This window comes from Stenella coeruleoalba, assembly GCF_951394435.1.
Source record: "Stenella coeruleoalba genome assembly, chromosome: 2".
NCBI classification, from domain to species: Eukaryota; Metazoa; Chordata; class Mammalia; order Artiodactyla; family Delphinidae; genus Stenella; species Stenella coeruleoalba.
The window spans coordinates 21,556,517-21,576,899 of NC_137147.1; the positions used below are offsets into that span (position 1 = coordinate 21,556,517).

The 20,383-nt window shown below is 38.2% G+C and overlaps 1 protein-coding gene across 2 annotated transcripts in view; it reads right to left on the bottom strand.

Annotated features, from left to right (window-relative positions):
• The window catches only part of TSHR (thyroid stimulating hormone receptor), a gene marked incomplete at both ends in the record, with an annotated part of 164,017 nt that overhangs the window by 20,146 nt on the left and 123,488 nt on the right, over positions 1–20,383 (bottom strand). Inside the window, 2 exons of one of the 2 annotated variants that reach the window (XM_079913185.1) lie at positions 12,240–12,309; positions 12,462–12,539. In XM_079913185.1, the coding sequence (XP_079769311.1) occupies positions 12,240–12,309; positions 12,462–12,539 (148 nt within the window). Of the gene's footprint in view, positions 1–12,239; positions 12,310–12,461; positions 12,540–20,383 lie in introns of those variants that run through there. The other variant, XM_079913184.1, reaches the window with a different exon arrangement.

Genomic DNA, 20,383 nt, shown 5'->3' on the forward strand with positions numbered 1-20,383 from the left:
CTGATTGATTTTATTCTAAATGAAATGGAAGTCAAGGTGATCAGCTGGGCATGAGAACGAGAGAGGACTAGAGAATTGAGGAGAGGGGAGGAGGTCTGACATGTTCATCTGGGAGAGTGCCTAGGGAAATGGGATGTTATTGCTGTACAGCACTTGGGGCCCACCTGGGGTGAATGATTTAAAATGAAACCACTTGCCAAGCCCACCTGCAAAAGTCCAGGCCCACAGTAGGTGGGAATTGGACTTAACCAAGGTAGGGTTTTTCTATGCAAGGATGATAGAGAGAGGGTCAAGGTAGTTAGTTGGCTGTGTGTACAGATCAGTGCTTATAATGATAGATATGGAATTTAAGCTTCATAAGGAAGAAATGAAGACTTGAGAGAGGTGAAAGACAGTGAAATATTAGTAATAGATTGTAGCTCCTAGTAAGACCAAAGAATTGAAAGAATGACTGTATTAGAAGGAAACACGTGGAAAGACAGCAGAATGTTTGAGACTGAGATTATGAAGGGTTTGGAATCATTGGCCATGGACCTGAAGTCTAGAGGTAGAGTGGAGGACAAGGTTACTGGAGTGGAAGTCAGAGGCCAGGAGGACAAGGTTACTAGAGTGGAAGTCAGAGGCCAAGGTATAGGAAAGAAGATCCACATGGATACTGAAATCAACAAAAATTATGAAAGGAGTAGTGTTAGAGGAATCAGTAACAGTACATCAGGTGCTGAGACCTTCAAGAAATGAGATAGAGTAACTTTGGAGTTCACAAATCACAACAAAAAAGATATTTGGGTGGTAAATCAACTATACTTGAATTAAAAAAAATTTTTTTTTAAAGAAAGAAAATAAAACAAAATTGGAAAAAAAAAAGGTTTGTATAGAATTCACACCAAAAAAAAAGTGGTTAAAAAAAAAAAAGTATATTTGGGTGGTAATGTTTGAGGGCACGAGAGTCAAAGTTTGGGAGAGGTTTTAAGGAGGAGGAGAGATAATGGTCCAAAAGCAACAATGAGGAGGCAGGAGGGCATCTGCCTCAACTTCATTTTATATAAACTGCTTATGTTTCTACAACATGAGTCAATCATTAGCATGTTTTAAAATCAGGTATTCTACTTTAAGATCCCTCCAAGCTGCCGGTGCCCACAGGTAACTGTCTAGCTTTTTCATATGAGGATTGACTTGCAACAAGAATTTGCAAGTTGTTCACATGGACTACTTCGCTACTGGGCTTGCTCATTTTCGGAGAACCCATAAGAAAAGAGGCGTTCTTAAGGAGCTTCTGCTCTGTGTGAGTCATTGTATCAGGCACTGTGGTTACAACCATGGGGAAAGATAGAAAAAAATCTCTTCTCCCATTACATTTACATACTAATGGAGGGAGAAAGAGTAAACAAGTCAGTAGATGTCTAAAATAGCTAGAAGTTTGGATGGTGCTCAGTATCATGGAGAAAAAGGAAGCAGGGAAATGGGATGAAGGGTGATGGGCAGCTTCTAATTTAAACAGGGAATTCAGGGAAGACCTCAGTGAGAAGCTTACATTTAAGCAAAAACTCAAAGGAGTCAGAAGAGCAAGCCCCATGGATATCTGGGGAAGGAGCCTCCTGGGTAGAGAAAACAGCTGGTGCATAACCCCCAAGGCGAGAATGTGCCTGGGGGCACCAGTTCAGTGTGGCTGGAGTGGAGTGATGAGGAAAGATGCAGGAGATGGGATCAGAGATACTGGGTCATGGGTGGGGGGCGAACAGCATAGGTCTTTGAAGGCCTTGGTGAGGACTTCGGTTTTTTTCAGAGTCAGATGATCAAGAACTGGGGATGTTCAAGTAGAAATTTAAGAAAATGATCAAGCAACGTTGGAGGATTACAACAGGAGCAAGAATCATCTTATGTGAAAGGGGTTGACCTGATGTGCTGTAAATTGATGGTGTTTCTGGGTTAGGGCTGGGTTTGCATCCTAATATCACCACTTATGGCCAGGTGACTTACCTGATATCGCTGCACCTCAGTTTTCTCATTTGTTAAATAGGGATCATGGCACCTACTATTGAATAGTTAAAGAGACTCAAGGTGATCTGTAAAGAACCTAGCACACAGCTGAAGCTCAAAAATGGCCCCTATTATTAATAAGAAAATGTTTGTCTAAAGATTTAGATGATCATAAATTACCAATCTTTTCTTGAAGTCTTTGCGTACAAACAAAATTGCTTTGTAACTCCGATAATCACTGTTATTTCTTTCTTTTCGCTCTTGAGTTTGCATAATTACACTTCATTTAAGACTATAGCTTCCATGACCTATGAAATCTCATGGAGTTGACTGTCTCAGCATTATATATCCTGGAATGAAAAACTACCTGTATACTGTAATTCAGTAAGGTTGGAGCTCCTCCACACAGTAACAAGAGGAAATGATGGCAAGGTATTACCGACAGTCAAATGCTGAAACACAAACATGTCCTCCTCAGTGTTAAGTCCTCTCCCCTGTCCTCCCCGACGCACAACACACATACATAATAACCATCACTATCAGTCTGTGAGAAGTGAAAAGTCCACTTTCTTTTGAGTGTTTGTTTCTTTTAGACTCAGAAGCAGAACATAATTAACAAAATGGATTTCAGAGACTTGACAGAGACAGCATGTCAGAATGAAAACCCTTAACTACCTTATTTCCTTCCACCTGTTCCAAGAGTAAAAATCACAGAAGAGTCAAAGATTTAGTACTCATCCATATTTGCTTGGGAAGAATTGAGTGCCTCATTTGTATACACTGTAAACTGCTTCTTTATTTATATTTGTGGGTTATTTATTTAAAAATTTAATCCCAGTTTGATTCACCCCTCCTATCAACCTGTTATCAGCATCTTTTAGTGAATTATAAAATCATGAGTAAAACTTGCCACAGAACAGAGTACGCATGATTTTTGCCTCATCTATTTGGCCCTATGCAATCTCATTTCTCTTCTTTCATCATACAACTGAGACTTGATATGGGTAAAATTACCAGAAATTATGAGTGGAGTAATGTGGAGAGGTCAGAAACCTTTGGGATTGATAGTATAAAATAAACTAATTTATTTTAAAATGTTTAGCACTGAGACTAGTAGGCACTCACTAAAAAGTAGATTTATTTACATGTAAAGTTGCAGAGAAAAATATGTGTTCCTACTTGCTTTTTATTCTGAAGATTCACTGTTTATTCTGAAGATTCACTGTTGAGGGCTCTTGGCTAAAGAGCACTGATTAGTTAATAAAACTGGTTTAGAAAATTAATATGGTTTAGAAATTTTTTTCTAATTTTTTCCCTGAAACTTCAAGTGTTGTTTACCTAGAATTCAGACTCAGTAAAGATTCTTTCATGTTCTATCAGTTTTGATCAAAGTAAAAATCCTTTAAATAATTGACTTTAGCAAAACTGAGTTAAAAGAAACAGTTAATGGATTTGTGAGTTATTCTTTTTTAGAGATGCCGTCATCTTAGTTTACTTTTTGGCGTGGCATAGATACAAAAACCTTTACTCAGACTGAATCCCCTGACGTAAAATACATGATCATTTGAGGCCATTGCTCTAGGACAGTGGCTCTCAGTGCTTTGGAGAACTTTATTTAAAGTAAAAATCTTTTGAGGATAATAGTAGCTGGGCTTTTAGGCAATTGAAGGAACTGAAAGGTTTGTATGGCTTTGAGGATCTTTGCAATAACTCCATCATCCTTCTCCTACCAGAGTCATCCCCCTAGTTGGGAAATGCTCTGAAAATTTCTCAATAATTGTAAAACGTAACCTTATCATTATAGATTTCCGTGACTTGAAGTGCTAATCCTTTCTTCTCATATCAATGGCTATGGTAGTAAGAGATGCTACTGATCAATAAATCTGGATTTGGGGGGAATCAAGTATCCTGAGTTGTTGACATAACTCCTTTGGTCCAAAGATTCCTAGGGCTGAAGCAGACCGTCCTTTTGTTTTAGCAAGAAGCCAGCATGCACACAATTCTGGAAAGGTAATTGTCTTCTCTTTCTCTTCAACTTCTTCTGTGACCTTCCTTGCAGCTCTCCTAGACTCTACAAAATGGCCACAGGCCCTCTCCTTTGCTGTGCCCCTGGAGAAAAGGGTGTATGACTTAGGAGGAGAAGTTGCTTATCCTGCTTTGGTTGCTTCCCTGACAACCCGGCTTCCTTGGCATGAGTCTGGCTTGGTGCCCAAGTCGGGCACTGCAAGAGGTCTGTTTGTCTTTGTAACTCATTTCACAGCCCAGAGTAGAGCAGCCTAGTAGACAAACCCCTCTGGTTTTCCACCCTTAGGAAGCTCCCTTCCTCTCCAAGAGAGCTACTCCAGAGGCTCTGCTGGCAGGCACAGAAAGGAAGACAAGGAACACTAGGCTGATTAGGTCTTTGGGCTTGATTTCCCTCCCTCTGAGGGAGGGCCAGTGCCTGCCAAACAGCCAGGATGTAGAGATGAGCGGTCCCAGTGCCATGGCTGAGACAGAGCTACCCAGGGTTAATATAGTCAGGGTCAAGTGTGGGCAGAGGCCAAGGAAAGGAAGCATGGGGTGAGTTGAAGAGGACCACAAACTGTAATGGATTATGCAGCTATTACTAATCTTTCCATGGTAACCTTCAGTGGGTCATCCTTACCTGCTGAGTCAGGTCATGTTCCCATAACATGATTTCAACACAACGTGCTTTTCAGACACTATTCTTTGGCCCAAATTATGTTTTTTTGGTTGTTGTTGCTCTTAGAATATATCCTGTTTTCCTGTACGTTTGCCTTTGTTCTTCCTCTTATAGTTTCTGTCTCTGTCTATTGTCATTCTGCCCCTCACCTGAAGCCCATCTCAAATACCACCTCTTTTAAAAAGGCCTTTGCTGGTCACCCTAACCAGAAATGCTATCTTGATTCTTTAAATACTTCTTATGGCTCTTTTTACATTAAACTTATAGTGCCTTATTCACATTTCTCCTGAATTTGATTGTAACCTCCTTCAGGGCAGAGGTTGTATCTTATTCTTATAATTTTCATGGAGTTCAGTAGGTGCTCAGTAAAATATCTTCAGAATGAGTTAATGAACACCTTGTGTGAGTTTGTTTCAGATTAGCTATTTCTCCTTAGAAAGAAAAGAGAAACAGAAAGAGAGAATAAACTAGGGATGACAGAGGACTGGTAGTTAGGACTAAAACTGATTTGATTTCTCAGGACCACACCTCAATAACAACAAAATGGCATGCAACCCAACTTTAAGAATGGATAAAATATTTGAACAGACCCTCGTAAAAAGAAAATATACAAATGGCTAACAAGTACATGAAAAGGTGCTTGACATCATTAATAGTCAGGGAAACACAAAGTAAAACCACCATGAGATATCTCTTTACACACACTAGCATGGCTAGAATAAAAAAGATTGATAATACAATGGATTGGCAAGTATGAAACTCACTTCACTGGTGGGACTAGAAAATGGGATAGTCATTTTGGAAAACAGTTTGACAGTATATCCTATAAAGTTAAATATACATCTATCCTATGACCTGATAATTTCACTCCTATTTTTACACTAGAAGAATAAAAAGATATGTGGCTGTCTATGGGACACTGGGGCATGAGAGAAGTTTCTGGGCCATGAAAATGTTCTAAGCCTTCAATGAGGTAACATAGTTTTGCCAAAACTCATCAAACTGTACACTTTAAAGATGTGCATGTTATTGTATGTAAATTATACCTCAATAAAAAAATAGTTTTGCCCAGAATTAACCTAGAAAATCATGTATTCAACACGCCTGTGGACTTCAGCCATGCTAGAAAGAACCCTGCCACAATTTTTCAGCCATCTAATAGTATGACCTTGTGGAGAGCATTACGAGTCAAAAGAAATATATGAAAGACTTATTTTTCTCTAAACCAAGATGGCAGTGCCATGACTCTTAGATTTTCAAATGATTAATTTGATCAGCTAATAGCAACAATAGTTTATTTTGAAGTTTGTTTTTGTTGATAACATGTAGTGCAAGCTCAAGTATATTATCACAGAGATTTCATCTTCTTAGGAGTTACTTATAATAGTAAGTGGGACAATTATAATATAGTCATTATCAACAGTAAGTTAAATGCTTATTAGAATGAGTTACATAATTTAGACCTTGGAGGACTCTGGTTATTATGGAAGGCATTACATTTCAGTGTGTTCTTTCCTTTGGGGTTATAAACACCAAGAGCTTCTCTTTCAAAATAAGATGAAAAGAAAACACGATAATCAAAAATGGACAGTATAAAAATGGAAAATGAGATTGCATATCTTGATTAAAAAATCAATAAGGAAAAAATGTTATGAAACTAAATTTAAAAGGCTTTTAAAAAATTAGCAAAGATTGGAGATGAGATCGCACTTTAGATGTTGCAGCTGTTTTAAATTAGATTCTTTTTAAAGAAATGACCTTGAAAACAGGTGGTAAACTAAGTTGGCAAATTTGACTGTTTTAGTCAACAGAGATGAATACAGTCTTCACAAATACCTTTATGAGGTATACATATATTCCAATTATCTTCTCTTTAGATGGAGTTTAAGATTTTCCAAGTTTGGCTTTTACTCCAAATCATAGCCAAATCATGGGTCTTTGATATTAAGTTATACTTTATCAAGATTTATTGAGTACTTGCTGTCTTCTTTTTTGAAGTGGGGGCATTACAAAAAGTATAAGACACAGTCCATTTCCTCTAGGATCTTAAATTCTAGTTATGGGGAGAAGATATGGCGGAAATAAAGTAATGAAGATTTTGACAAAAGTTCAAGACAAGAATTAAATTGATGTTGCAAGGCCATACATGGTTAGTTAACAGATGCATTTTAAGACAGATGCTTGGAAGTGGAGAAATGAGACTGGACTCTTATTCATTTCTTGTTTTCCTCCTACGGGCCTCTCAAATGCTACAATCTCCATTGTCCTTTCTTCCTATGCTTTGTGGTGTTCTTTTAAAATTTAATTTAGAATTTTATTAAAATAATGCATGAACCTATTTTTATAAAGCAAATTATACTGGAAACTTAACACACACAGCAGATTCCTGTGCAGCTCTTCCCTGCCTTCTGCTCTCTGATGCCCCTGAAACAACCACTTTCAACTTCCAGTATTCTTCCCATAATTGAAAATACTTCTTGATTTATTGGTTTTTCATTCACCCACTGACTCCCTACTTTGGAAGATGAGGATTTAGCTCTCTTCCATCACCCTGCACATACATCCTTCTCACACCCCCTTAACTTTCCTGAAATAGTTTTAGGATGTATTTGGTTAAACCTATATTTAGTATTTTGGTTATTACAAGCCTGCATATTGTGATTTCATTTTATTTCTTGTGTAACATTTTTAGTTTCTTCATGAGATGTCTATTTCTCTTTTATTTACATATCTTGGTTTGAATGGACCTCTTGCTGAGTCTTGTTATATGCTCCAAAGTTCTTAAAATATCTCTCAACTCAGTTTTTCATAAAGTCAGTCCTATCATATAATCTATCAATCCCTTTTTATTTGTAGAACTTTCTCTTGGAGCCCTCCTTCAGCCCTGATGTAGATGTCCTGGTTTCAAGATTCCCAGGACCTCCCTTTTTGGTCATCCTGGGAATTCCATTTGCCTCTGTCCAATGTTGATCATTAAAATTCTCATTTTTCTCTTTATTTGTTTATGCTTCAAGAAAAGGTGAAGAGAAATCAAGTTTTTGAGGTTTTGCACATCTGAAAATGTCTTTATTTTACCTTCATCTTTGATAGATAGTTTGGAAAACACTTTTGTATTTCTGTGGTTGTTATAACTTTTCTTCTTTTATTTCTGATTTAATTGATTTGGGCCTTCTCTTCTTTTTTCTTGGTAAGTCTGGCTAAAAGTCTATCCATTTTGTTTATCTTTTCGAGAACCAGCTCTTAATTTTGTTGATCTTTTCTACTGTTTCTTTAGTCTCTATTTCATTTATTTCTGCTCTGATCTTTATGATTTCCTTCCTTCTACTAACTTTGGGTTTTGTTTATTCTTCTTTTCTAGTTCTTTTAGGTATAATGTTAGATTGTTTATTTGAGAGTTTTCTTGTTTCCTAAGGTAGGCCTACATCGCTATAAACTTCCCTCTTAAAAATGCTTTTGCTGTGTCCCATAGATTTGGGGACACTGTGCTTCCATTTTTATTTGTCTCATGGTATCTTCTGATTTCCTCTGATTTCTTCAACGACCCATTTTTTGTTTAGTAGCATATTGTTTAGCCTCCACGTGTTTGTGATTTTTCCATTTTTTTCTTGTAGTTGATTTCTAGTCTCATACCATTGTGGTTGGAAAAGATGCTTGATGTGATTTCAATCTTAAATGTATTGAGACTTCTTTTTTGGCCTAGGATGTGATCTATTCTGGAGAATGTTCCATGTGCACTTGAAAAGAATGTGTTCTGCTGTTTTTGGATGAAATGTATATGTCTATTAGTTCGCTCTGCTTGAGCTATAACAGCCTCCTTGCTACTCTTCAAACACGCCAGGTATGTTTTCACCTGGGGGTCTTTGCACTTGCCTAGAATGATCTTCCCTCATATAGTCACATGACTTGCTCCCTTATGACCTTCCAATCTTTTCCCAGTTGTGACCTTCTTGATGAGGCTTTCCCTGACCATCCTTCAAAGTGGTGACCCTCCCCTATTGAAAGCTCATAATGAAGAGTCCTGGGCTTACCAAGTGCTCAGTAAATGTTGACTGTACATTTTCAGAGGTTGGTCAGGAAAAGTTTCATCAAACTGATGGGAATGGGTAGGAATGAGAGGGAGAGGAGGGAGGAATTCCAGGCAGGTGAGATGACTAAATAAGAGCTATGGTCGGAAACCTGAAATTTAGAAATTATTCGTATTCTCATAATATTAGAGAGCAAATGATTTAACCAAAGGAGAAGATATAGAGGAGAAAGATCCAGGACTGAGCCACACTGAAATTCTGGGGCAGTGAGCTCTAGTGAGAGAAATCGGGAGGGAGTGATCAGAGAGGTTACAAAAGATAAGAATAGTGATGCTGTCAAGAGTCAGGAAGAAGTGAAGGTAATGATAATGTTGACCATTTATTAAGCATATATGAAATACTTCAGATTTATTTTCTTACTTAAGTTTCACTACTTTTAGCTACCCTCTTTTGACAAATAAGAAAACTGAGACTTGGGTCTCACAATTAGTGATGGAGCCAAGAATCAACTCCAGGTCTAGCTCCTAATATAGTTCACTTTTTGTAACCTGGCATGCCTCTAGGAAGCAGAACTGGCATCGTCAAGCTGTTGCACATCTGCTCTTAACTTGGTTAGAGAGTCTTGTAAAAAAGAGACTTACCAAAACTATCAAAACAACTTTTAAGCAGCACAAACAAATAGGTAATTTAATTTACCGCTTCCAAAGAAGTAGAAATGGACACTCTCCCATAAGGACAATGTACTAAAATATCTTTAAAATGTGACTACTACTTAAATGCCATAGCATTTATGGAAGTGTGATTCAAATATTTATAGTATACTGTATTAATTTCACAAACATTTTTAAGCAAGTACTGTGTTTCAGGCACTGTAATATGAACTAGAACTGTAGAAATGAAACAGACATAGCCCCTGCCGTCTAGGAGCTCCTGGAGAGATAGATAGAAACATGTCACTGGTGCCATGAGATGCATAAATAGAGGTGGGGAGTATAAGGGAAGAAATGGTCATCCTTCCCTAAGGAGAGGAGGGCCAAGAATGACTTCAGAGAGATCTTTACTCAAATGTCAAAATGGTAGTAGGTGCTTATCAGACAGATAAGGTTGTGCTAGGGTTTTCAAAGCAGTAGGAAGAGCAAGAGTTTAGCATAGCCATAGAAGTAGGTTGGAATATTAGGGGAGCTGAAAGTTTCAATATGGATGGATGATTGGTCAGGAGTGTATAGAGGTGTGAGAGATAAAGCTGAAGGTTATAGCAGGGCTTTGCATGCCACACCAAGGTCTTTATCCTGAGGGGAATGGGAGACCAGCATTGGTTTTTAAGATCCTATTTGCATTTGAACACAAGGAGGTTTGGAGAAGGTAAAATTGAGAAGGTCAAAGATAGAAGGCCAAAAAAAAAAAAAAAAAAAAGATAGACGGCCAGGGGAAATCTGGAGACTTGTCATTTAGACCAGTGCTACTCAAAGTGTGGTAACCATTGGCTGTTTCTTATGAGTCCCTGATAAAGTAAGAAGCTTGTACTGGAATGTAAGCAACTACTTTACTAAGCACACTGCTTAGTTTGGGCAACTTTGCTCTCCTAGGAAGACTTTATCCATGAAGAAAGCTGTGCTTTGAAGTACATTCTGGAGCCAACCTTATAGTGGACCCACACTTTGAATGTTTCTGGTCTACACTATTGGTCTTCAGATTCTTTCAATGTCATGTATTTATAAGTAAAAAATGTCTGAGTATGTACTTCAACATATGTATATTTATGAGCTCTATACACATATTACTGTAATACCATGTTATATATTATACATTACAAAACACACTAACCGTACATTTAAAAGGATAGGATAAAAACAAATAAGTAATATTAAAAAAATATTTCACCAAAGTGAAATCAATGTTATTAAATAATACTTTACTAATTATGAAAATTGTCATTTAACACTTTCTGATACAGCTATTCAGAGGTCTGCTTCTGGGTCAGTTTATTTTTGTTTTGGTTTAAATGGTTGTCAATTGAAAAAGTTACCTCACAAAGATAGATGGTTCCAAATGGAATAGGGCAGGCTTGGCTGTTCTTACTAAATTGAGATTCTCATCTCTCAATCCAATTCAGTAATTAAATACATGTTTTTATTGAAATTCATATTCTCAGCTGTCAATAAGTAGTTTTTGCAAAGTAGTCTAAAGATGTTTCATTTTCATATTTTATATACATGGATTTTAAACTCACTGCAACTCTTAATTTGAAAGGTTTTAAAACATGTTAAAATTCAATTTCTGATTTTAAAAAAGCAAAATTTTTATAAGTGACATTCACTATTTTCATCAGGAAAATTATGTAACATGGAAAAGTTTCCAAATACCTGTTTCTAAAGACTTTCCAAAGCACACATTTCTTTAGAAGAGCAACAACTTTCCTCATTCATTGGTGAAATATCACCTTTATCTTGAAGGAGCAGTTAAAGATGTCTTTAAAAAATGTCTTCCAGGTTAAAAAAAAAAATCACAGAAAAGGTCAATACACTTTTTTTCACTTGTCTTTTTATAAAAAGAAAAATGCATAATACTTTTAAGTACTTTGCCATGAGTTAACAATGAATCCCCGTATGGTACAATAGATTTTCAGGGTCACTCTGCCCTCTTATATGGAGCCTGTGTGTTAAGAAAGTAAGGCCATAAACCCACTTAACTGGGTGTATTCAATCTAAAAGTGAAGTGAAATTGTTAAAAGTGAAAGAGTGAGGATGTAAGTCTTCGAGACTGTGGATCACCAGCTGTTCCCTTGGGATGCAATCATTACCTACCTGACACCTGAGGGACAGTGATCATCTATATGTAAAATATTAGTAGAACTTAATTTGTTCTTTTTTTAATTTTTTTGGCCATGCCACGTGGCTTGCAGGGTCTTAGTTCCCCAACCAGGGATCAAACCCGTGCCCTCAGCAGTGAGAGCACAGAGTCCTAACCACTGGACCACCAGGGAATTCCCAATTTGTTCTTATTTTTAAATGGAACCTCTTATGTATGTATGGAACCTTCGTGCCTCTGATGGATTGTCTTGTGCTTCTCCTGGGGGGCTCTGTTCCACTTTGGCAAGGATTGTACTAGATGCTCAAGAATGAAGTTCTAAACTAAGGCAAAACCAAGGGGATGAAGAAGATGGCACTAGAAGAGGCTTGCGGGAGACAGAATCAACAGAACTTCATCATGATTACATGTGGAGGTATAAATCAGAGGAAATGCACAAATAACTTTTTTTCCATGTTGTTTTAAAAACTGTTTACATCCCATCTTTTCCAGTGATTGTAAGTTTTCCCAGATATGAATCAAACTTTTTATACTCTTCCTTCTTTGTGCTATGAACCCCCATATGGTACAGTACCATAATGTATTGCATTATCCAATACACATTCATTTCTCAGCAAAGACTAGAGTGCCTTCCACCTATTTGTAGACCTCATATCTCAGAATTTTGCAAACACCAGCTGCTCAAAAATGTCTTTTTTTCCAAAAGAGGGCCTTCATGAATGTCCACACCAAGGTGGCATCAGGCATCAGGATGGCACAGTGGAGTCTGGGGCTTTCTGAGTCTCAAAGAACAAGGACTTTCTTCCAAGCAGTAACCTATACAGCTGGGCAGAAAAGTACTAGCAGAAGCCTTTATCCAAGACAACAACATTCCCTCCCCACAGACATCATCAGCTACTCTTCTTAATGGCCCCCTCCCTTCCATTAAAAAAAAAAAAGGCAAATATTCTTTTGTATGTCTTACTCACAGCAAGGTTGGTCCACTGTAAACTCCTCCAAATGTATCTTTGTCAATAACTGTCAGGTATTTATTCTTGTTCAGGTAACTAGAGAAAGTGAGAGAGAGGATGGATTAGGTGAGGTTAAGCAAATTAACATAAATACCAAAATAAAATGAGAGCATGGTCTCCTTAGCTATTACCTGTTTCTTAGGAATTTGGAAAACACCTTACCTTCTTCCAGGTTAAGCACTCAAAATATTCTAGGTTTCAATTGTGCAAGGTTTATACACATTAATTATGGCAGAAGTCTTTGAAAGAGAACTTGTTTATGATCTAGTTTGCATGTCTAGATGATATAAAAATTGCCTAATTCCCTATTTACCTGGCCAATGGCGACTGTATTTTTCAATCTTCTTCAATACCAACTAAATTAAATTTTTTTTCTCAACATTGATCAATATTTACATTTACTTTTGATGACTGGGCTTAAATCAGGTATTCAGTGAAGGTGGCGAGTGGTGATGGGAACTGTCAGAGATTCACATCTTTTATTTGGGGCAGGATTGCCAGATTTAGCAAGTAAAAATACAGGACGCCAAGATAAACAATGAATAATTTTTTAGTATAAGTATTTCCCATGTAATTTTTGAAACATTCATATACTAAAAGGTTATTTGGTGTTTATCTGAACTTCAAATTTAATTGGGTGGCCAGCATTTTCTGTGGCAATCCTATCTGGGGAATGGGGGGCAGGTTATACAGATAAGATTACAGAGTATACCTTTCCTGAAGGGCCTTGATGGGCACATTGATCTTTCCGTTTTGAAAATATATTGGGCAGTTGAGTGTAAAATATTTTTGAGCAATTTAAGTCACAAAGTGATTCTGAAACATAAAATTACCTCCAAATGGATAAAAGCTTCCAAGCATTTTGAAACTGGCTTTTCCCCCCCTAGCTTTTTTAGAGAACAATGTTATCTAAAAAGAAACAAAGCATTATATATGTGTATATATATATAGCCATCATATGTGTGTGTGTGTGTGTGTGTGTGTGTGTGTGTGTGTGTGTGTGTGTGTATAAAATCTCCTTGTTATAAATGATCTCAATTTACACATGTTTAGAATAACTCACCCCTGAATAGACTAGTCAATTTAAGAGTCAGTGAGTGGTCACCTGTTGATGCAAAATGAATGCAGTGGCGACTCAGGAGATCTGCTTAGATACAGATAATGCTTCCATTATTCTGTTTATGGTGTTTGCTCTTCATGATGCAAAATCCTCAAGGGCGATGGTTAATAAGAATAGTGTGACACTAGGTAAACAACAAGGACCTACTGTATAGTACATGGAACTATTAATATATTCAGTATCTTGTAATAACCTATAATGGAAAAGAATCTGAAAAACTATATCTATATCTATATATGTGTATAACTGAATCACAGTGCTGCACACCTGAAACTAACACAACATTGCAAATCAACTATACTTCAATTAAAAAAAAAATAGTGTGACATGAGGACTTTGTGTCAGAAGGATTCTTTCCCCAGAGCCCTCACAGAACTTCTCCTTGGTTAATCGTCTCTCTCTCTTTCTCTGCATCTCTTGGTGAGATTGAGGAGAGGGAGGGTGGCTTTATTTGTGGCTGAGCCATGAGGAGGTAGCCTCTGTTGCTGTTCAGAAGGCGAAAGCACAAACAGCACTTCCGTGAGGTCTGCCCTCAACCTCTCCTGGTCCAGCAGCTCTGCTCTCTCTAGTCCTTTGTAGAGGATGGAACTTAGAATAAGAGAGGGCAGCCCCAGAGCCATAGATGGGTGTTCACTGGAGCAATTGGAGGAAGAGTTTGACCAAACACCAAGAAGTCTCCCTCTCCTGGGCAGGATGAGGGATTAACCAAATGACAAGTACTACGACTTCACACAATGACATCTCATAAATTGGTATACATTTTGTGATCCTTTACATTTTTTCTCAAATCGAGCTTGAGAACTAACTTAAAGTAGCCACCATCAGTTTTCCTCATTGCAATCTTTGTTTCCTTCATGGCATTATCACAGTCTGTGATTATCTTGTGTATTTGTTTACTTTTTCATCGTCTGTCTCCCAAATCAGAGTTTAAGCTCTCTGTCTTACTCATTGTTGTATCACCAGTGCCAAATTCAGTGCCTCTATAACTATTTACTGAAGGAAGGTGTAAATGATTGAATAAAAAAATCAATGCACTTTTCCTCCAAAATAGTGAGGTGAGCTATGCTAAACTTTTACTTTATGGAAAAAGTAATGGGGAATGAAAGCTAGAAGACCCATCATAGGGTGTGGTGGCCAATTGACTTTTTTGATGGCAGTGACAAGCAACTTGTTTACAAATGCCACAAGGGTCTGGCCCAGACATGGCCTCTTCAGGCAATGGCTGGGTGGATACCAAGCTTCCAGGGTGCTGTTAAGTCAAAAATGGAGCGGGGGTATCAATTAACCCTCATATATGTACAAAGATGCAACTGAGATGTTACAGCAGCAAGTCTGTGCCTTCTGGATGAATGGCTATCATGTAAGTCTCTCACTCATAGGCTTCATTCGATCGTTGTTGGAGTCTCCTTCAACCCACTGTGTCCACAGAGTTCATGATCAGTGATAGCCAGAGCAGACAAGAGCTGCCTTGGAGACAAAACACCTGGAGAGAGGATCTTGAACAGCGTGGTTCTGTGAAAAGACAACTAACTCAACTCAAGTGCCACACTGGCTTGTGTCTCTTTTTATATTCTCTGGACCATGCAACTTGCAGATCACATTCTTTTCCCAGACTGCTGAAAATCAAGTAAGGACTGGTGAGCTCATCTCAGTTTTTCCTCTTCATCTCTGACTGCCGCAAGTGAAAATCGGCTTGCTCTAATCATTAGAAATGATTGTAAAACTAAATAATTGCTTGTACAATTCTGCAGTGTTCTCATCTGATATTCAATATGCCCCCAAGGATAAGGAGTCTGGTTGATAAGCGTTAGAGTTTACCAGAAATGCTGCAGAAGACTTTAAACTGGGAAAGCCAGCCAGAGTCCAGAAGGGGAGAAGGAGGATGGAGAGAGGGTGCAGCCAACTTGAACGGAGATGAACTGGAGTCTTGAGGGAGGCTGCATTCTTCAAAACCAGGAGGGTTGTTTGGGCACTTCATCTCTTAGAAATAATTAGGTGCTTAAAAATGAAAGCATCATTCCGCTGTTTAGCGGTTTGGAGGGCTGTCTTATTATCACAAATTATGATAATGCCATGAAGCTTTAACCTTGGGTTCAGATTGCTGATCCTACCTTCTCCTGGAGCGGAGGGGATGGGGATGGGGAAATATATCTGCAGAAGCCTTAATATCCAAGAAGATTGTGCTTCCATCAGCCTCATTTATCATATAATGTTTACTGGGAATGTCAGGTTAGTTAAATTGATTCCTTGACCCGGACTTATCCTGATTCCTCTGGAATCCACATTCTGTAAGCCAACTTGGGTAAGTCAATCACAAATCTTGGTAGACTACATGGGTAACCTACTCCAGACAATGATTATTTTATTGGGAGAGTATGTGTGTGTGATCATCTAAACTGTCTCTTCCAAGGACAAGATGAATGTAAACAAAAGAAGAGTAGAAAGTCTCGGAGTCTGCGGTGAAAGGAAAGACTTCTTGAAAGTCTTTCTAAGTACAAATACTGGGAAGGGCTTATGAGCAAAGGATGGGTATCTCCTTTAAAAATAGGATAGACACTGCTACATGTAAGTATTCAATGACTTTTCACTCTTCGGAGTATGTATGCCTCTTTGAGAACCTCTTGGAAGAAATGAAGTTCTTCCGAGAAAAGATATGTCAGATTTTTCATGTGGTGGGTGGGGGGGGGGGGTGTAGGGAGAGGGGAGTTAAGAAGTCCTGCCCTGATTTAAGTGCCGTGTATCTCACAGTTAAGGAAGAACAGTGTGGTCAGAAAAATGAAGATGGTCAGGAATGAGCTGGGGAAGACTAACCAGTTGATGAACTCAGTATGATAGACATAGCTCACATCCTTCCCCATTGGACTCACACTTGGCACACAACAGCCATTCAGTGAAAACATGCTGGATGACTAAATGAAAGTCCAGTTGCTGGGTAACTCCTAGCTCAAGGCACCCTCTGTATTATGTTTAAGTGAGGACGTGTCAGAGGGAGGAGTATGACACTGTGGTAAGGAGAGTTGTGGTTGCTGCTGAGCCTTGCTCTCTCGGGAGTTTTAGGATACGTTTCAGCTCCAAGATAGAATTTGAGCCTGCATTTCCACAATCCCCTTAGGGTAAATGGGCGGGCACCTGTTTATACTGTGAGACTCTCATGGGAATACTTCTGTGGGAACTGTATTTCGCTCTCATACCATCAGTTATTTGGAAAATTAAAGAGAATCGCTGCCCAGCCCTCACTGTTCCATAAAAATCCTTTTAGTAGCTGAAATCAGGATACCTGCCTGTAAACAGTAAAAGGTGAGAAAATGCTCAAGGCTTCAACAGGCAGAGGTAAAAGCCAGCCTTGGAGCATATCCTACAAGCTGTTCAAATACTTACTCCATTAGAAAGAATAGCCTGCTTAATCCTATAATCTTCTCTATCGTCATCTTTTCCCAGTGCTCCAAGCTGCAGTGTTTTGCTTGTAATAAGCTAATGTGTGATGCTAATTAGTACATGAATTGTGTTGACTTCTCTGTTCATAACGATTAGTGTTTCAGTATGCTCTTAGCACATCAAAATGGTATTTTTTTCTGCCCAAATGTTTACTGTCAGATGGTAGCTTGTTGCTAGAATTTGACAATACAAAATACAATACAGAGAATTAAATTTTCTGAGATAAGCGATATATCTCCATGCCAGATTGTGTGGAGAGGGTGGAAAAGAGGTTCCAAAGAATGAATGTGTGACTTAACTTGTGACTGAGAGCAGTTCAACTTCTGTTGAGCAAGGGATGCTTGTATTATTATTAATTCCACATCTGAGTGATGACAGTGTGCTTGGTTCCATATGAAATCACAGGACCATGTACTTTCGAGCATCTGCCATAATTTTCATGAACTTTTAATTACCCAACTGCTGCTGAGGCATCAGTGCTTGTTCTCAATGTGGAATTTGTCCAACTTGGCTGCAACCGTGTTCTTCAGTTACACTAATAAAATAGGTCTAAGTGAGGTCAAATCTGCTAATTTCAGTGAATTGACATGAGGCAGATGATGGGGAATAATCACGCTTTTGGATAAGCAATTGTTTAAATTAGAAGTTAAAATATTTGAACACACTTCTGGAGGATTCAACAAATTGCTAACATGCCATGTACAGTATTTGAACAATATTAGGGTAATTATAGAATACTGATGTGTTTACATTAGTTTTAAATCACAGTTAGTATTGAGGATAGAGGCAACGGCTCCATGTTAAAATCACAAAGTGAATACTATTTTGTTATCACTATGGAAACCTGACCTCTGTTTTCTCCATCTACAGCTCAACCCTTATTTATCTTCCTCTAGTTCCAGGCATCTTTATCATGATTATCATCTTGATTTTACCTTGGATTTATAGGATACCTTTTAATGGAGTGCATGAAGCTAAGAAAAATTGAGTTTCCATCAACCAGGAATCACAAACTTAGGGTAGAACGAACAGAAGGAATGTTGTTTTATAACAGGAGCAGAGATTTAAGTTCAGATTTAAAATACTGATTGGATAAAAGGATCTTTATTTTATTTTATGATTGGATCTTAACTTTCAAACCCTAAAATATTTTTGTCCAGATACTTCTTATCTTTATCCCATGTTTGCCATTTAACCTTTACCAGGAATTGGGAGAAATAAACTACATATTTCATCACACAGTGGTCATCCTCACTGAATACCTACATCTAAACCAGATGTCCACAAACTACGACCATGTGGTCACATTCTGCCTGTCACCAATTTTTGTAAATAAAATTTTATTGAAATACGGCCATGCTCATTTGTTTATGAATTGTTTGTGGCTGCTTTCACACTACAATGGTAGAGTGGAGAAGCTGTGACTGAGATCTTATGTCCCACAAAGCCCAAAATATTTGTTATCCGGCCCTTTCCAGAAAAAGTTTGCTGATCTCAGATCTAGACTTCTAAAAATCAAGAAACAAATGATTCTCAGTTAAGAAATATTGCCCACATTTGTTAAACCCTTCCAAATTTTACATAAAAATGTCAAGAAAGTATGTGAAAATGGTGCGTTGATTTCTTTCCTGTGTTTCAAGGGATAGTTGTAGTGACTAGAACAGACTGTATGTAATTCAGAGAATCAGTGAATTAAAATCCACTGTTTTCATCAGAATAACGCTCTCCCATCAACCAAGCCTCTCACAGAGCCCATGATATGGTCTAAGGAGAAAGTTGGTAGGAAGGTAGAGACCGTTTTCCTACATAATCTTTTCATAGGTTTAACTTCAGAAGACCACAGGATGATCTGAAAATTTACTGGCTCTTAAGATTCTCCATAGCCTGCCTCTTGAATAAGCCTTGTTAAATTTACCTGCCTCCGAACAAGGCAGTATATCAAAAGATTCTTCTTAAGTAGCTTTCCCCAAAAAGTGTTCTGTGGAACACCAGTCCAGAGAGGTGCTCCAGGAACCAAGAACTCCCTGAGAAGCTCTGCATACTGTATCCCCCTGCTGGATATTAGTAATTCAGATTATTCTATCAAAAGATGCAAGAAGTCCACCTGTATACTTTGTTTAACTTTACAAGGTCAATAGGGAGGGTGGGAGGGAGGGAGACGCAAGAGGGAGGAGATATGGGGATATATGTGTATGTATGACTGATTCCCTTTGTTATAAGGCAGAAGGTAACACACCATTTAAAGCAATTATACTCCAATGAAAAGGTTAATAAATAAATAAATAAGTTGAATCCAAGAGGTTCAAGTTATGACAGTGATGGGCATGGAGCTCATACGCCTGGGTCCTCCATCTAGGAAGGAATTGTCTATCCAGCTGCTGGGCCTACTGTCAGGAGAAAAGCTTTAGCTATCAGTCCCTGGGATTGCCTCAGCTGCAGAGAATGGTCTCACCTAAGGAAACCTATGTTAGGGTAGCTTAAATCTAACGACCAAAGAAGATGGGAGTATAGCTGTCTGGCCATTTTAGCGAAACAGGAAAACTCTAGGCCGTATTTAGCTCCAGAGTTCTCTGTCAGGTCAGCCAACTTTTCCTGCTACCCCATCTTGCTTTGCTTTCATACCCTCCCTTCCATATTGGTAGATTCCAGGAGCTCTCCTCAATAAACATCCTGCACACTAAAAAAAGAAAAGAAAATTAAATGTAGGATTGTGTGAGATTTGAACAATAAAGTTAAGATGGAAGTAGGGTCTCTCCAATACTGTAAATAAATTTGATGTATAAGTATTCATGTTACTCTGTTGAGTCTTTTCAGACTTCCCCTATAATTATGTATTTAAACAAATGACTAACATCAACCCAGATGAGCCTACACCTAGGCAATCTCGATATAGGTACTCTGATCTTCACTTAACAAAGACTACTAAGAAACCCAAAAGCCTGGTAAAGAGTGAGACCCCACTTCAAACAGAACTTAGGAAGCCATGTCAAGGTATAATGACTTTGAACTTATTAACCTGTGTTGTGCAGGTAATTTAACTCACCCTGCTCAAGTTGCTCAATGGACCAGCAGCCTCAGTATCACCTGGGAGCTTGTTAGAAATGCAGAATCTTGGGGCTCACCCCAGATCTACTTAATCAGATTCTGCATTTTAACAAGACCCCCCAGATCGTTTATATGCTCAATAAAGTTTGAGAAGCACCGTAGAGCACAACAGATCTAGAACCACAGGCCTTAAGATTGTGCAATGATCGTTTCCAGAATATAAAACAACTATGTATGAAATGTTTAAAGGGGGAAAAAAAAGATGGAATTACAAAAATGA